This window comes from Cyprinodon tularosa, unplaced genomic scaffold, assembly GCF_016077235.1.
Source record: "Cyprinodon tularosa strain WSP-4 unplaced genomic scaffold, ASM1607723v1 ctg567, whole genome shotgun sequence".
Taxonomy (NCBI): domain Eukaryota; kingdom Metazoa; phylum Chordata; class Actinopteri; order Cyprinodontiformes; family Cyprinodontidae; genus Cyprinodon; species Cyprinodon tularosa.
The window spans coordinates 398,425-416,085 of NW_024039304.1; the positions used below are offsets into that span (position 1 = coordinate 398,425).

Here is a 17,661-nt window from a genome sequence, read left to right on the forward strand (position 1 = left end):
ATCTATCTATCTATCTATCTATCTATCTATCTATCTATCTATCTATCTATCTATCTATCTATCTATCTATCTATCTATCTATCTATCTATCTATCTATCTATCTATCTATCTATCTATCTATGGGTGTCTGTTATACATTTATATACAAATAATCATTGAAAGATTTAATTAGTTTGACAATTTGCTTGTGGTGCTTTTGGCCCTTTTTTCTTTAGAAATTTCTGTTATTTTTTCCCTCCTTGATTACTATTTCACTACAAAAATAAAGATAACATGATACGTCAGTTTGTGGAGTCCTCTACCACCTTCAGAATCAACATACAGTAACTTTTTTCCTTACCTAAATCCCTCTAACTTCCTGTTTATCAGTCTGGAGTGTAAACACTTGAGTGATCTGGTTTCTACCACCTATTGCTGACCTTCAACTTTAAGTAGTTGAAGATATATTTCACCTGCTGTGGGACAATAGAAAAAAAAAAAGTTAAATAAAAGCTTATAAAAAGAAGAGCTGCACACATGTTTTCAAAGTGCAGCTTCATACTTAAAGGAAACTCAAATTTATTTTGATGTTGCTCTCTTCCAAAGAAATTCATCATTTAATTTATCTGAATTAAACCTGTATTTTGGAAGCTAAGGAATGGAAGAATAAAAACTAATATAAAAAGAAAAATCACCAAACAGTAGCCTACTTAATTTTCTTAGAAAAGTGTAAAGATTGTGGCTTTAATAAAAAAAAAAGGCCTCTCAAATGCGTGTATGTTAAACCATAAAAACTCCTGTATACCTTTTATATTTGACAGCTTTTAACCAGGATTAGTTTTAGAAAAATGTAGTTCTCCAAAAAACCCAGCAGGCGGCAGTACATATAACTTAGCGCCTGTTTGCTAACCGCCAGCAGCGAAAGAAGAAGTCAAGCGAAACAACGCCAGGCGGCTTCAATGTTAAATTATACTATTTTTGTTCATTTTTTTGTGACTTTAAAGTTTACTATATACTGAGATTTTTACAGAGTCTTAATGGGTGCATATTTTTGCCCTATATGTAACCAGACAGCTTTCTGCGGGAAGAAGAAACACATCTTCGGAAAAAATCACCAAAGCAGACTCAGAGTCGTTCTTCTTAAATTTACTGAAAAGGTAAATATGTACAAATTGTGTTAATGGGGCTCTATTTCCAATGTTTTATGTATTTTTCATTCTCTACGTCACCGAATACTGCGCTAGCAACACCAAAACATATTAGCTAGCAGCATTAGCTGCTCATCGCGGGACTCTGCTTATGTTATTTGGTCTTATTCACTCCCAAATTATTTGTTTTTGGGAGTTATTTATTTCCTGAATGTATCATGGCATTAATAAAATTAACATTGTCAGTATATTTTGTGAAAGAGCTACATTCACTGCTTTATTTGCGACTGAGAGGATATTTAACAGCATTAAGTTGCTTTCTTTTAAGAGTTAAACCCTTATAGATTCCTTATATTGGAAGTGATTTGTTTTAGTTAAATAATATCTATTGTTTGGAATTAATTTTAACTTAACTAGAGCTGATCAATTTGAACTTTTCAAAATAAGAGTTTTCAAATGGTAAACTTTATCTCTCCAAGATTTATGCTACAGTACATTTTAATTAATTAGACCAGTGATGGAAAGATAGATTATGTTAAACAAAAAAATGTATAAATAAATTACAAATGTAGCTTTAAAGATCTAAGCTGGTGTTTTCATTAGTAGTTTACCAAGTTACATTCTTTATCCAAATCCTAAAGGGAATCTACTGCTCATAGTTTACCCTTTTATGATTTCAATTAGCTCATATGTGAAACATTTAATTTAAACTACTGCATTAATCCATGCACCTAATAAATGATACCTAAGGTTATGCAAATGGACTTAATTTCGTATCATTGATTTATTGGTGTGTATTTTCTTTATTACTTGTTGCATGTGCATCAAGAACTTAAACTTATGTTGTCTTTCTCCAGATGACAAGAACAAATAGTTTTCACTCTTTATGACAAACTGAGGTGCTGAGCACATAGAAAATCCTTATCAACTTGTGTCATAGAAAACACCACCGCAATGGCAGAGAAGATGTATAATCCAATTTTCTTTTCTCACTGACTTGTTCAGCTGATCCTCAAAAGTATCCTTTATGTAAAGGTTTATAGTACAGAATTTCGTACGCCTGGACAAAAGGGCTGGAGTTTCCGACCCAAAAACTGCTTGATATCCAAATCAAACCATTGTTCTACAACCTGTAAGAATAAAAGTTCTGCTCAGATGATTTATCGAGAATGAGCAGCAAAAATCTCCACAAAGTCGTTGTGAGAATAAAACAGTCATTTCATTCTTGCAGCTGTGGGATCAGGAACAAACTTCTTTCCTCTCGTGGAATATGCAGCAGCCTTTTTGACACAAAAGAAACACTGCCCAGTTTAACGACAGATTTTTCCCTAAGTTAAAACAAAAATTGTTGGAGAAATGTCCTGTTTTCAGATTCTAATCTTAATTTGCTTTGTTGCTCCGTTTGCCGTCCCTCAGGTCAAAGAAGCTCGACGAACCCTTAAAAAACCCCAAGTGGAGAAGTTTGATTGTACTCAGCACAAGCAGAAGTTCTGGTGCTACTGCTGTGCTGTTGAAGTTGAAAGGGACGTCACAGACGACAACATGACGGTGATGCATGGAGGCTTATTGGAACACATGGCCGCGTAAGCCTCATACCATTTATTTAATGATTTCATCAGGATCATATAACACTCTTTTCCTTTTAACTGTATAAATTTAAAGTGTTCAATTTTAGTTTTTCAAATGTGTAAGTCAAGCTTTAGGGGGTTCTTGTTCTTAGTTAGAAAGTGTGGGTTAAAAAAAATCTTTAAAATGTTTTTTCCAGACGAGAACACAAGAACAACACCTTTAAGTTCTGGTGGGATAATAAAGCAGATCCTAAGTTCAGATACAGAGTCCTCATCACTGAGGAGGAAACTGAAAGGTAATCGTCACAAGTAGCAATTTAACTTGAAGGAACTGCGTGTTTTTATATAAGATCCTGTGGTTGTTTGGCTGTTTCTAGGTTTAAAGCTGAAGTGGCTAAGGTTTTGGAGTCCTTTGTTGAAAAGGAGGATGAGTATATTAAACAGGTAATAGCCTCCATTGTGCTCAGCAATATCATTCTTCAGAATAAATGAACAATAATTAATTGAATACTGACAAAATTACATCTGTACACTTATGATGATGCTTTAATATTATTAGTTTTGGTCAAAAGCTAAAGCCTCCTTAAATGTTTCTTTTAAAATCCGTCTATAGTAGTTTAGATCATGTGTTAACCTTTGTGTAAGCAGATGATGTGGTTTCAATCAGCACTATATTGATGGGTAATAAAGAGTGAGACATTTGCACTGAATACTAACGGTGGTTTTGTCATCCTTTTATTGCAGCAAGCTGATGTTATCCGGGCTCAGGAAAAGAACCGCCAGGAGGTCTTTCAGTCTCTTTTAGAGGTTTGTTTTCCGAGGATGCAATGGCAGTATCCATCACTGTGGCCTCAGTTGTTTTTTTTTTTTGTGTAAGACCAAATATCCCTTCCCTGTAGGAAAACAGCATTGAGTCAGAGATCCTTTTTGAAGTTTAATTTACACAAATATTAATCTAGTTGGGGTCTTAAAAGCTGCTTTGAAATTCCAGTGTAGAGGTGGGACAGTGTTGCAGTCTAACTTTAGTGAGAAAGGATGAGTGTCAGTGGTTGTAAGACAGGAAAAAAAATAATTAGAAATAATTGGTATATAATCTTAGCCAATATTTGATTAATTAAAAATAAAAACTGCCCTTTTTAGGGACGTTTTCAATAATAACTTAAAAAATGTAACTAAATGGATCAATTTATTAACTTGGCTATGTATGCTGATGGTTTGAAAAATGAAATCAGTTGATTATAAAGGTTATTTATATGCAATTTAAAGGAAAAATATTATTGTTTATAGCACTAATATGCTTATTGCTCAAAAGGAAACTTTGGCACTGTTCCTCCTGTCACACCTGAACGTCACTTTGCACAACAAAAAAGTGTTTGTTTTTTTTCCTCCTATTTCTTGTTATTCGACCTTCTTTTGCCTAGTTTTTAACTTTAGCATAGGTTTTTTTTGTACCTCTAGGTTGTATATTTTGATGCTTTGTCTCTAAAGGGGCAGTTGTACATTTTTGATTTTAGAGAAGGTATTCGAAAAAAGGTTTATGCAACAAGGCCCAAGATTTTGTAAAGATTGACTGATAGAAGAACTGCATTGAAGTATGATTAGATGTAAGCTATCCTCTGTGAACCCGTGTTGGCTTTTCCTGAATCAATGTCAGCCTAATGAAGAGCAGGAGCTTTCAAACGGAACCAGCAGCTCCCATCCATCGGTTGAGGCTTCTGTCAGGTAACGCTCTGTCATCTTAAGGTGATTTAGTCTTTTTCATGTTGTCACTATTTTCGTAACGGGTTGTGTTTCTGTCTTGGGCTCATCGTTGTGTCTGGGAACCAGTTCTCAGTTTCAGTCTCAAATATCAGACCAGCAGAAGGGGAGCGGATTGGACCGTATGATCGATGCGCCCTGGACAAAACCTGACGGACAAAACCTGACGTTCATAGGTTATCAGGTAAACTCAAATTTTAAACTTTCTAAAAACAGTATATATGTGTGTATATGTTCTTTTTTTTCAATATTGTGGCGCCATATTGATTATTATTTTTTCTGTCTCTGTTTCAGGATTCATCAAGTAGTGGAAATGTGCATACAGGTAACATGTTCAAAATACAACTAGAACTTAAAAAAATTCAGATGAACTATATCTTTTAGTTTCATACCTGTATTATTTCCATGAGGTATTTTTTTTTTTTTATCTACAATAGTAGCCATTCAAAATTTCCCCACTTTCCTTGATGGGTCCTTGGCTGCTCCCCTACACTTCCTTTTTAAACATCATCCTTTATTAAAATAGTCTTTCTTTCATGATTTGTGGACATTAAGATTGAAAGAGAAGTATTATCCCCTGGTCAGACCCTGTCATTCAGTGAAAGGGTGGAGTGAGAGTAAAAAAAAAATGCACGCCCAGGAGAAGGAGGGGTCACTCCATTGGCTGGGAGTTGAAGGGAAGTGGGCTGCCATTCGGCTAGAGTTAGAATGGCTGCTACTGTATATAAATTAGCCTTTTGTCTCATTATCCACCTGTTAAGAAATATTATTATTTTTGTTTACATAATTTTCGCTCCAGTGCAACAATAGTTTCCCAAAAGATCAGCCACAACAGTAAGGAAAAACACCTTCCATCTTAATGTAGTTTGGGTGTAAGATAGACAAACATGTCTGTTTGAATCCTGCGTAATGTTTTGTCTGACTTTTATCACCAGATGTTTTATTCACTTAAGGCCTGTTTTTCTTGTTTTTCCTATTCTTTTTTTTGTCTTGAATAGCTAAAATGTTCTGTTTATGTTTATAATCCCTGGCTGATGCAGTTGTTAAAATGAGTGATGTCTGGTTTAAATGCTGGAGTTTTTGTGATATGACATTTCAGAAAAGTTAAAGCTACAGTGTGTAATAATTACAGGGATATACAGTCAGAAATGTAATATATTACATAACTATGTTATTTATCATCATCTACGAGCTCAGCCTCTTAACCTTAATATTTGCGTTGCCTTAGAATTCGTTATTTATAATTACATAGGAGCGGGTCTCGCAGCCATGGAGGCAGACATCTTTGCGCTACGGCAGCGCAGAGCCAACAAACTAGCGATTGCGAGATCGCCCATTACGCTCGAAAGTAATTACGGCAAGTTGAGAGAGATGAACTGAGAACACAGACTAATGAAATACTATCTGTAAAATTATCTATGTAAACAAACCTCATCACTTGAGAAGGTAGGTGATGCCGACGTCGTGGAAGACATTTTGTCCCATAACGCTCGCCGTACTGTTGGGGGGGAGAAGCGTGGGGGGGGATGTTCATGTTGCTGCGGTCTGCAGTCTGGACGTTAGATGTCGCTGAAAATTACACACTGTAGCTTTAAAGGAAATGTTTAAACGGTCATGATGACTACATTTTTTTGCCTTGTGGGGCTTATTAATAGAAACCTCCGTCTAACAAACTATAGAGGGGGAAAGTAAGTGGACCCTTGCTGGATTCAGAAGGTAAGGCAGAAAACGGAAGAGGTTGTTGCTTTCCAGCTGACTGGGAAAGATTATACGCTATGTTCAAATTTTAAGCAGTTTCTATTTTGTTTTTCTAATTTTGTCTGTGGTGATGAAAACCTTTTGCTGATAGTTGTTTTGTTTTTTTGTTTTTCCGCTGATGATAATGAGACTGTGACAAAATAATCATGGCTTGACCCGACATGGGTCTTGACTCGAAAATTTTTTTGAATAATTAATTAAAATGATCGAGTCCAGTTTATTATCATTTCTGCTGCTCACCATTACACTCTCTGTTGTAGGAGCTGTTCCACCTTGGCTCCAAGATGATCCACTAGAGGGAACGTCTGGAGCAGCGACACAGACCGAGATCGGACCGTCACTCCAAGATTTCCTCAAACAAAGTATTAAGCTTATATTTTAGGAGTTGCATTAAGAAGGTTATGATGACATAACCAAATTGTCTTATAAAAATCCTTAGGTCTGCATTTATATGAACATTATAACTGCGTACTCTAGACCTGCCAAACTACTTGGTAACAACAGATTTATTATCTATTTTGCCAGAGGAGCAAGAGAAACTAAGGAAGCTTCCTCCAAACAGAGTAGGAGCTAACTTCGATCACAGCTCTCATACAGACGCCAACTGGCTTCCCTCTTTTGGGAGAGTGTGGAACAGCGGCCGGCGCTGGCAGTCCAGGTAGGTTCTACTGTGATGAAAGTATTACTGCTCCTGGTGGATGTTGATGCTTTATGGGGGGAAATAAAGAAGAAGAAAACATACCAAGAAGCTGCAATAACTATATGTAATAAGTTGGATGCTTCCTTTTGCCAAAAAAAAAGAAATAGGCCTCGGCAAAATGAAAGTGTTAAAATAGACAACTAAAGCAATTTGTGTCCAAAAATAGATATTTTTTTTATGAGGTCTTGGACAAGTTTGAGCTGTTTTGGAGATGTTTTATAGATAAAAATGTTTAGTGTGCCCCTTTTATAAATGAGCTCCAGCAGTGTGTGTGTTTTTTTAGTAATATGTTAAGCTTTGTGTGGTAGAATTAATTAGTACTTTAATTCTGGTAAGAACAAACTATTCTTAAAGGAGCAACAATCTAAAGTTCCCCCTCTAGCTGGGCTGTTGAACAGGATGCATAAAAGACTCCTTCTACCTCCACCCAAGCTGCACCTCCCACCTTTCAGAGGCACATGTCTAGTGAAGAACTTAAAAACTTTATATCTGTGTTAGCAACGGAAACCTCATTTTAATTAATGATCGTCTTCAGGTGAGCTTTTCGATCCAATGAGCCCTCTCCGCCATCTTTCTCCTATGCTACTCTGCTCTCGATGGTTTTTATAAGCATGGGAGGACCTGAGGTCCGATTGGCAGCTGTCCCCATCGACATACACGCAGACACAGCCTGCCCGGCTCCTCATCAATAGTCTGGAAATAATTTTTTTATTTCTATCTAAAAGAAATAATTGTTGCTTTAAAATATATTTTCTTTCATTTCTGCCTACTTTGATATAAGATCATAATGTATCATACACAAAGTCGTGGTTTTATTGGTTCATTCTGCTGTTTTCACAGTTTACCCATAATGTTTGATGTTCTGCTTTATTGTCATTTTAAAAATAGACCTTTAACCACCTCATTAGATTAGATAAATATGTAACCGTTTCTTGTATAGTTGATGCTCTTCCTTATGTTAGGGTTTTACGAGGAGCTTTAGCGTTCTACTAAGAATATATTTAGCTCTGATATAACATTTGGAGGCTGTAAATCCAATGCTTGCAGAACTTTATAGTTTCTCTATTAGCCTATTGTTTATGTAGCAAACACACGTTATTCTTTTAATAAGATGGTGTAATTAATCAAAAATTATTTATATAGTATCCAGATTTTGAAGCATCCAGATTTTAAAGCTTGATAGCTTGATTAGTTGTCTTAGACTAATCAGCATTCATTAATTTGCTTTTCTAACATTTACCCACTGCCGCTGGTAAAAATGCGGAATTGTGTTTGTTAATATTTTAGGAGTCCTTTAATCACTCAACTTTGCATTGTTTAATCCAGTCCGATTCTAATCTCTTAAAATTTACTCTATAATGACTAAATACTCTGTTTTTGTCCCCAACAGGCACCAGTTCAGACAAGAAGAAGGGCAAAAGAATAAACAAAAAAGGAAGCGGGAACATGGCACAAACGGATCAAAGAAAACAAAAACAACTGAACATCATTCTAGTTCTGATATTTAAAACTTGATTCCATGCAAAAGAAATAAGGTTAAAAAAATATATGCTGTTTTTTTACTGCTGAAATTTCTTTATTCTCAAGACTTGTAAAAAAAAAAAAAATGTTCTTCTTGCAGTGATGAGACCAATAAAGCACCCCGGCTTTAGTTAAAGAGGACATGTAGCCTTCTGTCATACAGTTATTTGTATTATAATGAAAAGCTTTGAAACATTATGTTGAATCAGAAGCTTGGTCTTGCTTTTTATAAGACTTTTGTGTTGCTCTACACTTTAAAATTTAATTGGGAATTTTAAAGTCCCAGACTTTAATCGCAAGGTTATTTCAAGGGAGCTTTTCTAATGAACAGCAGGGGGCGCATGCCAACAAAGAAAAGTTACTGTAAAAAAAAAAAAAGATGTCAGCGTTGCAAAGGAAATATTGATCATCTTTTGATGAATGATTTATTTTAAAAATGCAATATGTTGTGCACCAGTTACCTGTTAAGAATATATGGTGTAAAGCCTTATAAAGTTGACTTACCAAGGTGGAATGGGATGTTGTATCATAATTTTAGTACTAAAAAAACACATTTTAAATATAGAAAATTGGAACAAAGATGGGCTCATATTATAAGAATAGGATATATATACACAGACTGACATCCGTTTTAGCACACTGATATTTCAAGTGTAGTTCCACTTCTATGGAGTTTGAGAAATTTACTTAGTATCTTAACTTCTTGTTTCTAAACATGCTCTTCTCATCTGGGATCTCATTGCTAGTTCATAAAAACTCATAACTTTTTCTTCACATACCTTTTTTCCCACTTTCTCCGTACCCCATAGGGTTAGCCATCACCTGTTAATCTATGGATCTGAATTTATCAAAAGACCTCCCAACTGTAATGCTAGGTAGCTCTTAATAGTGTCTCACACCTCCAGCCTCAGGTCAGTAAAGAAAATGTTATGCAAGTCTTGAAAGTAGTATCTATCCCTTTATCTGCTGTTCTGACGTGCGACTTAGGTATAAATCCATTTTCTGGGGTTTGTCCTCCTGTCAGGGCCACAGTGCTGGTGCCTGTATCTCTAGCAGTCTTGGCAAAAGGAAGGGACAGGTCCGCCATCCACTCACGCTTAGGATCAATTTAGAGATGCAAATCAACCATAAAATGCACTTTTTTGCACCCAAGAGAACCTACACATGCTCAGAGAGAACATGCAAACTCCATGAAGAAATCAATAGATTGTATACCTTGAGTATTTTTTTTTTTTTTCAGAACATGTTTTGATGAACACCTCCCACCAATAGGGTAAAATACAAAGTATGATTCTATTACGTCAATATGGAAGAAAAAGGTTCCAACCTGGCACTAGTTTTGTGTACCTTCTATAGTAGCCATACATATATATATATATATATTAGAATGGTTGCATGTATAAAATAGTCTACTTTATCTGCCATGGGTTAAGGGTACAATTGAAAACTTGATTTAGAGCAATAAAATGAGGGAAGAGGTGTTCTAGTGGTTAAGGCATAGAGCTTGTTATCCTGAGGTTCTGAGTTCGAGCCCCACTCCCACAGACTGCCACTCTAAATCTCTGAGCAAAGACATTTAACCCAACACTGCTCCCCGGGCGCCGCACAATGGCAGCCCATTACTCCCCAAGGGGATGCGTTAAATGCAGAGGTAAATGTCTTCAGTGTGAGATCAATTATTATCATAAAATGCAGTGTTAGATATGAGGCCTGCAGGCAATTCTGCCTTTTGCTGTTTCATTAACATGGCAGGAGATGACAAAGGCCCCAGTGCTAACATGGAAGCAGTGACTGCAGCTGCAAAGCACTGTAGGGATGCAGCTGATCTATTCTTAGCTCTGTTGAAACATGGCTCACACTAATTCAGAACAAATTAGCAATCAATGTGATAAAAGTAAACTGTTACTTTTAGAGTTGCTGCAAAAAAAAAGAAAAACATTTTTCTTTTTCAACCATGTAACGCCGTTTAGCTTTTTTCTCCCCAAATCCTGTGGTTAAATATTAAATATCAAGTTATTTCAGTTGGCCATAGCAGACTGGGAGGGGAGAAAAGCACGTGTAGTGGATGGAGCTTCAACTAATCCACAGTCCTATCACAATGCGCTATCTATGAATAAATTGGCATATTTTGAAAATACATAACGGCTGGACGTTGATTGGTTAAGAGGCTTACAAACAGCCAATCGCATCAATGGAAATTGCCCAGCTGGCCACTAAGCCCCGCCTTCCGTTTAGATGTCAGCGAATCCCGGAAATGCCGTTTAAAGAGACAGGAGGAATTTCAAGCTAAGGTTGCAACAAGGAAAAACAGCTGCGAATACACACTCCAAACAAGATTAAACGCACACAGAGGAAGGGATGTAGCCTGCTAAGTCAAACAAGACGTGGTTCAAGAAGTGTCCGTGTATCTCCACCCTGCGCCTCCGCGGCTCAGACGGTTAACTTCTGGCTTCCATTTCCAAGTGGCAACGGCTGCAGCCAGCACGGCGGAGGAAACAAAAAGGCCAAACTCCGAGACGACAGGAATGCGTCAGTCCTCACTGTCTGACTCAATTTGCTTCCCTGCCTCCACCTTTATTCAGGTTTGTAACCACCACCATCTTCTAATTTGTTTTCCTGGTTGTCATTTAACTGCGCTGTATTGGAGTGTCTACAGGAAATGAAGACAATCGCTTTTGGTTTTTAAACTCGTCATATCGGTCATTTTGGATGAAATCCCCTCCCGGATTATCATTCGGGATTATTTTTAAGAATCAGGTGACGGAATGGCTGGAATCCAGCTAGAGACATCTGATAATCTAGGGAGTAGTTTGCAGTATTAAGAAAGGGGGCGTTCCCCCGCTTTGTCTGTTTGCTCTGCACTTTTTTTATTCGTTTGCATTAAAAACACTAATCCAAATGTCATGATCGCCCTCTAGGACTGTGTGTTTGTCATGGAAATGATTGTGTTAATGCAGATCCTCTTATTCTAAGCATGGGTTGCACATCTAGAGACACAGTTAAAGGAAGGAAAAAAAAAAAAAGATTAACAAGCCATGCAAGGTATCTGTAAAACAATACCTCAGGCTAAACAGTGCAACTGAGCAGGTGGAATAGCACATCAGTGGGTGTGTTGTTCCCTTTGATTGCACTTGGGAGCTGTGTTGCATCATGCAGTGAACAAGGGGACTGAGGCAGGCACCAATATCTTGTATTATTGTTTACAAAATCTATTATTGATTAGCCTTTTATTGCATTATTAAAAGTTTTATCTCCATTGCACTGCCTCTTTTTTGCAGATACGTGTAGGAGAAGTGCACACATGCTTTAATCTCACCCTCATAGCACACATGCATATGGGAATCATGCAGCTGCCTCACATTTATGCAACTGTATCACCAGTTTATCTCACATGCATATTAACACAGTGTGCACATTCACATTTTAGCAGCAAAGTTCACACCTTGCATGAAGATCCCACCCCCCACCTCTTTCTCTCTGTCTCTCTCTTTTCCTCTCTCTCTGTCTGGGAGAAAGCAGTGGGCTTTGTCCTCAGCTGTGTGTGACGTCATGCAGATATTTGCTGTAACCACCCCTTAAGGCATTGTACATGTTGTTCAGCAGGCCCTGGCCTGGGCTTGTCCTGTGTAAAAAGCACACACTGGTGAAGAAATAATAATTAATTGCTGTACTATGTCGCAGGTGAGGCTGTGGAATTCAGAAAACATGTAATTTTAAAGTGGAAAGAAACTGGCAATATTGGATACTGATTGTGGATCCCAGTTTCATAAAAAGAAGGCAATGACTGCTGCGTTTTTGTACTTCATGCTCATCCTGAAGGACTTGAATTGTATGCTTGTGTACAGATGAATCTGCAGGGAACACTGGATTACGTTGGTTATGTAAGATACTGTTCATAAGGAACTGTTTGTATGTTTTTTCATCTTATTAAATGGAATCACCAGTGTCTGGTTAAGCTGTTTAGAGGATTTGTGTAATATAATTAGCATGAAACTAACTTGAGTTTTGAAATGCAATAAGGGCTTAGTCTATTTCCTACAGCAGCCTCTCCGTGCTACCTTTCCCTGCAGCTCAGTTGCAGTTCTCAGTTTTATTCATTGGCAAGTCAGTTGATAATCATAGACACTCATGGAAACCATTCATCTTGTTGTCCTCTGTGCATTCACCCTCTTAGTAAACGGAGCGCATCTCATGCGTAACGCTGTTCTGATTGCATGGTAACAGTTCATGGCTGTAATCCTTCTTTTTTGTTCTGTTCTTAAGTGGTGGTTTCTGCATGCTTTGTGCTGATGAGGGGCTTGTCGTCGGCCCTTCAATGACTGTCTGCAGGATTTTATGTTCAAGATTACAGATTATTATGTAGGTTAGATCCCATACTGAACACCGCTCCGGGCTGATATTGATCTCTTATGCTGTTCATGTGACTGCATCTGAATACTGCTATTATAAATGCTAAAATACGTCCCTCAGACTTGACTAAGATATTATTATTAAAAGTTAAGAAATTACAAGAGAAACTCTTTTATAGTAGGTAAACAATTTATTGTGACACACATGACTGGAATATCCTTTTTCCTGACTAGTTTTCTTTTTGTCCCCATAAATTAAGAAACCGACAGACCAATATATATGCTACTTGTTATGACTTTTTTTGAGGTATACTGGGGTGGTGCAGTGGTCTCAGTCCTCGACGCGGCCGACCTGGGTTCGATTCCGACCTGTGGTCCTTTCCTGCGTGTCTCTGCCCCTCTCTCATACCCCCTTTCCTGTCAGCCTACTGTCAGAAAAACAAGCCACTAAAAAGCCAGATCTTTTTATCATTCTTTGTTTTCATAAGAAACGTGTCAGAAAATTGTGCATCTATGTTGAGCACTAAGATCAGGACATCGTAAAATACTCAGGCTCTTTGCTCAGTCTTCTCAGAGACTTATACAAATGGTGATGTTACGTATTGGCTGCTGCATAATGGGATCAAAGCAAGTAAACATGGGACTTTGGTGCAATATAAAGCATGTTATTGTTTGTATATCAGGCTGATCATTAAACAATTAGAAGACTGTTTCAGCCTATGCTCTAAGATTGAATTCCCTTGTGCTGTGAAAGCACACAAATACTTGATGCATTTTTTTTCCTTATAATTGGACTTAAAACTTGATCAAAATTGAGAGAAGACTGCATGATGACTGCATTGTTTGCTGAATTAATCAGCATGGTCTTTTATTACAGTCTAAAAAAAATTAAAAGGATACTATATCTGGTTATGAGGACGGCCTTGTAGACTAGCAGTACTTGGCTATGTTTGTCTTTCAAGCTGCAAAGCATTTTCTGCAGTATGCATGTGTCAGATGTGGTTCTTACTTCTCTGCAATGTCTCTCAAGTAGCAACCCCTTTTTTTCAATAGCATCCATTTACTCTTTGTTTTAAAACCTGGGCTGCTCTGTGGAGCAGTGGGTAGAATTGCTGCTTTGCTGCAAGAAGGTTCCAGGGTTGCATGTTCTCCCTGAGCATGCTTGGCTTCTCTCCGGGTACTCCGGCTCCCTCCCACAGTCCAAAAACATGACTTTTAGGTTTATTGGCTTCTCTAAATTCTCCTTAGGTGTGAGTGTGAATGGTTGTTTATCCTGTTTGTCTCTGTGTTGCCCTGCGATGAACTGGCGATCTGTCCAGGATGTACCCCGCCTCTCGCCCACCGACAGCTTGAGATGGGCACCAGCTCCCCTTGTGACCCGGCTTGGGATAAGGGGGACGGAAAGTGGGTGGATGGATGTTTTTTTTATTCTTGTGTCCATACCTTTTTTTTTTTTATCTTCTTCTGAATTCCTGTTGTTTCTAACTATTCTCCAACCTCTCCAAGTAGATAAGCTGGATCGTATAATGCCCATCATACATTTTGAAATCTTGACCTTAACTTTTGATTTCTTGCAATGCTAAGGTCTCCCTCACATTTCTGAACTGCTTTTTAGTCTGAGGTCAGCAGGTAAGAAGTTCATAAGTTTGTTTTCCTCATTTAAAATGTAATAGTCTTATTCCAATGGCACCTCACTACCTGCTCAATTCAAGAAAAAAAACTGCCACTGCCATTTCCTTGAAGTGTAAGCAGGTATTTAGGTGATTATTATTATTATTATTATTATTATGTTTTTTTATACCCTATTTATAATTTTTTTTTTTTTAAGATTTAACATCTGAAAAAGAAAAAGAAATGTGGGACAACAAGGATGCTTATAAGGGACAATGTGGGACAAACACAGCTGTTTCTTTTTTAACTCACCTTTACAGCGTCGCTTCACACAGTGGTCCTCATATCAAATTTAACGCTGATTCCAACAGACTTCACAAATGGCTTCCTAAGAATCACCTTTCACTGGCCTTTCCCAGTTATAAACCATCTTACTGTCTCTGTTGTGGCTGTGTTTTCTTTTATTAAATATAGTTTCCATCATGGTGGAGGCATTTTATGAGGGTTTTCCTATTTGCATGTTTTTCAGCCGTCATGTAGGAAATCCTGTAATCACCCTGGTCATCTTTTCTTTAGCTTGAGATAAACCACATCTGAAGTAACTGAAAAAGAAACAATTAATTTAAATAGTTATATTTTACACTATGCTCAAAGTTATTAGGACATTAAGTGTAAGACTGGATTGAATGTGTTTCATGTTGGTTCTTTTGAAGAATGCCTGTGAATGTAGTGCACTCTGTCCTTCCGTAGGGCATTATATATTTTTAAACAGCTTCTATACATGTGCCAGAATTAATAAGTAGACATTGGAAGGCACCTATCTCTGTATTATGTAGGTCAGCAGCACAGAGCTTATCAAGCTAAGACCTGTTCTCTCTCAGCCGCCTTCCTGTCACCATTTTACTTCCTATACATGTCATTTGGTCTCTCTTATGTTGTCCCATTTCTTTCATAGATTTTATGGTTGTACTTCTCACTGTGGTGAATAACAGGTTGGGCTTTTTGCATAGATGGATTAACTGATCTGTTTGAATTAAACATGGCAGTCACTACCTTACAGTAAGAGAACTGAAACTTTGTATACAAATGTTTGCCGTTTAATGCATTTTCATTTTGACTGAAGCTTTCAGTCAAACCTTTGCAAGATCAAACACTGATATGCAGTGAAAACACATAGAGAGAACGGGGGAAATAGTATTTCAGCCTGTTGACAATGTGCTCTATTTATTTACCTCGAATGTTGTCATTTGGATCGGGGACTGAAGTCTAATCCAACTAAACTAAGTATTAAGGTCAAAAATCAATTTCATCTGAAAATGAATTTGCATAATGTGTAGCATTATTAGCTAATACTAATGCATTTCTTTATATTTTGTATTATCAACATGCCCACTGTATAAACTTGTTAAGCAGATGTGTTTTAAAAGATTTAATGGAAAGCGGATTATTAGAATGGTTAAAAAAAACATTTTTTTCTAGTTAGGCTACAGAAAATCATTGAATTGAATGTAGCCATGAATAATTCAGATTATCCATTACAGTATCTATTGGAGTGTTGGAATTTTTTTAGGGTGGACATGGTATCATTAAATTTGATGTGACTTTAGGGGAAAAGTGCAAGAAATATGAAATTGTTTTATATCTTCAATATGACAGGTCCCAGGAAAATAGTCAAAGGAAGTACTTTATCTGTGCACACAGGAGGATTAACAATTGGTTGCTTGGTTTTATTTCCAATCTGAGCTACAAAAGCTGTACCTGATCAGTAAAAGCTGGTTCTTATAGAAAAGTTTAAATGCACATCTCACTGCAGCTTTTGTAAATGAGAATCAGAGATCAATCAGGGTGCCATACTGATCACAATAAAGTAGTCAAATTGAACCTTTGCTGAATTTATGTCTGTTAGGTCTTCATTTGCATGTATTTGCTGTAATATAACGCCTTTGTCTCTGTGTGACTTGTTTCCTCACTGTGTCTCAACAAAGACAAGAGATTGGTTGGTTCTTTCAGTTTTGTTTAACGTATGAAACTGCAAAAGAATGGTAGGCATCCAAGTTGCAGACAGATGTGAGTCAAAGCTATTTGCCTTTTATTTTTTTTTCACTATGATTGTAAGTTGTTGCCTCAGCAGCATATATGGTTATTTCAGTGTAAAAGACTCACCTGCTATTATATTGCTCACAGCCAAGATGAATATAAGGATTCAAAGGTACCAACAGTCTGTTTAGTCTTATTGGTTTATTGCAAAGCTTATCTTATTACATTCTGTATTTTTTCTTTATTTGCACTAGTTCCCTAGTGATTGCAAGACTGGTATTAGTCATCCTTATTATTCACACTGACCTTTTGTACATTTTTAAGCTGACTGAGGCCTTTATGAGTCATTTCCATGACACCCTATGTTGCTATTACTCAAACGTACACCTTAAATTAACAGTAACGTGTTTTTCTTTGTGGTCAAACAAGAAATAAAGGACCAGATCCTGTTTCAAAACATAGTAACAGATGTAATGATGTGTTCTTTCATGTATTTTGAGGAATGTTAACAGAAATTCGACATGGTTGGGTATGTTTATCAGTCATTTTGAAACTTTTTGCCTCATAGTAATTTAGTGTAATAATAATTAAATCTGAATTTTATTAATGAGTTTTTGAAATCTGATACTGCCAAACTTATCACAAAACCTTTTTAAATAGGCAAAAGTGACATATTTATACTTAATTTACATTGTCATTTAGACATTTTTAATGGATGAGTTTAAGATAATTTATTCAGGAAAATGTGCAGGACCCTTTCAGTAAGAAGTTGATTACATTATACCTATGACAGATTTTTTTTTCTGTAAATGGATAAAACAATAGATGTAACATGTATAAATCATTGTAAAGAGGAAGGAAAAGAAAATCTGTTTTCAAAACATTTTTTCAGTTGGAAATCTGAAACATGTAGATGGTTTACATCCTTTACTTTCATACGCTGTTTTCTAAAATTCACTGCAATCTGTTTCCCTTTGAAGCCAACTAGGTTGTTAAGTAGATAAAGTCAATTTCTGTTCATGAACTTACAGTTTGTAAGTGGAAGACTTCAAATGGGTCAAGGATAAAGCTGTGGAGATGGCACTGTGGTAAGACAAGACCCAAGCAAAACTTTCTGGACTTCATGTGGGAGACAAATAACATTGGATCTTACCTTTATTACAGTCATAAAGGAATACTGCAGGATTATTTTGGGGGAGTGCTCTTCGTTAGGAATGATAGAAAAAGCTGT

General features: G+C 36.8%; 2 protein-coding genes across 3 annotated transcripts in view; both read left to right on the forward strand.

Moving 5' to 3' along the window:
* Nucleotides 1-873: 873 nt before the first annotated feature.
* On the forward strand, nt 874-8,425 carry cenatac (centrosomal AT-AC splicing factor). The gene is made up of 11 exons (XM_038305829.1): nt 874-1,137; nt 2,545-2,711; nt 2,894-2,992; nt 3,074-3,140; nt 3,441-3,503; nt 4,351-4,418; nt 4,524-4,638; nt 4,749-4,779; nt 6,473-6,574; nt 6,738-6,870; nt 8,303-8,425. Exons 1-11 carry the CDS (start codon nt 1,018-1,020, stop codon nt 8,418-8,420), a joined length of 1,083 nt encoding a protein of 360 aa, XP_038161757.1. The 5' UTR covers nt 874-1,017; the 3' UTR covers nt 8,421-8,425.
* Nucleotides 8,426-10,701: 2,276 nt separating this feature from the next.
* Nucleotides 10,702-17,661, forward strand: part of LOC119797010 (protein FAM214B) — a 33,927-nt gene continuing 26,967 nt past the window's right edge. For both annotated transcript variants that reach the window (XM_038305839.1, XM_038305842.1), the window contains exon 1: nt 10,702-11,015. The gene's annotated coding sequence lies outside the window, so the exon portion shown is untranslated. The remainder of the gene's footprint in view (nt 11,016-17,661) is intronic.

Bases quoted from the DNA above. Each gene is read 5' to 3' on its own strand.
- cenatac (XM_038305829.1), top strand. From the start codon at position 1,018: ATGGGTGCATATTTTTGCCCTATATGTAACCAGACAGCTTTCTGCGGG. The intron at 2,993-3,073 runs GTAATCGTCACA...GGCTGTTTCTAG, and splicing joins ACTGAGGAGGAAACTGAAAG to GTTTAAAGCTGAAGTGGCTA. The intron at 3,504-4,350 runs GTTTGTTTTCCG...AATCAATGTCAG, and splicing joins TCTTTCAGTCTCTTTTAGAG to CCTAATGAAGAGCAGGAGCT.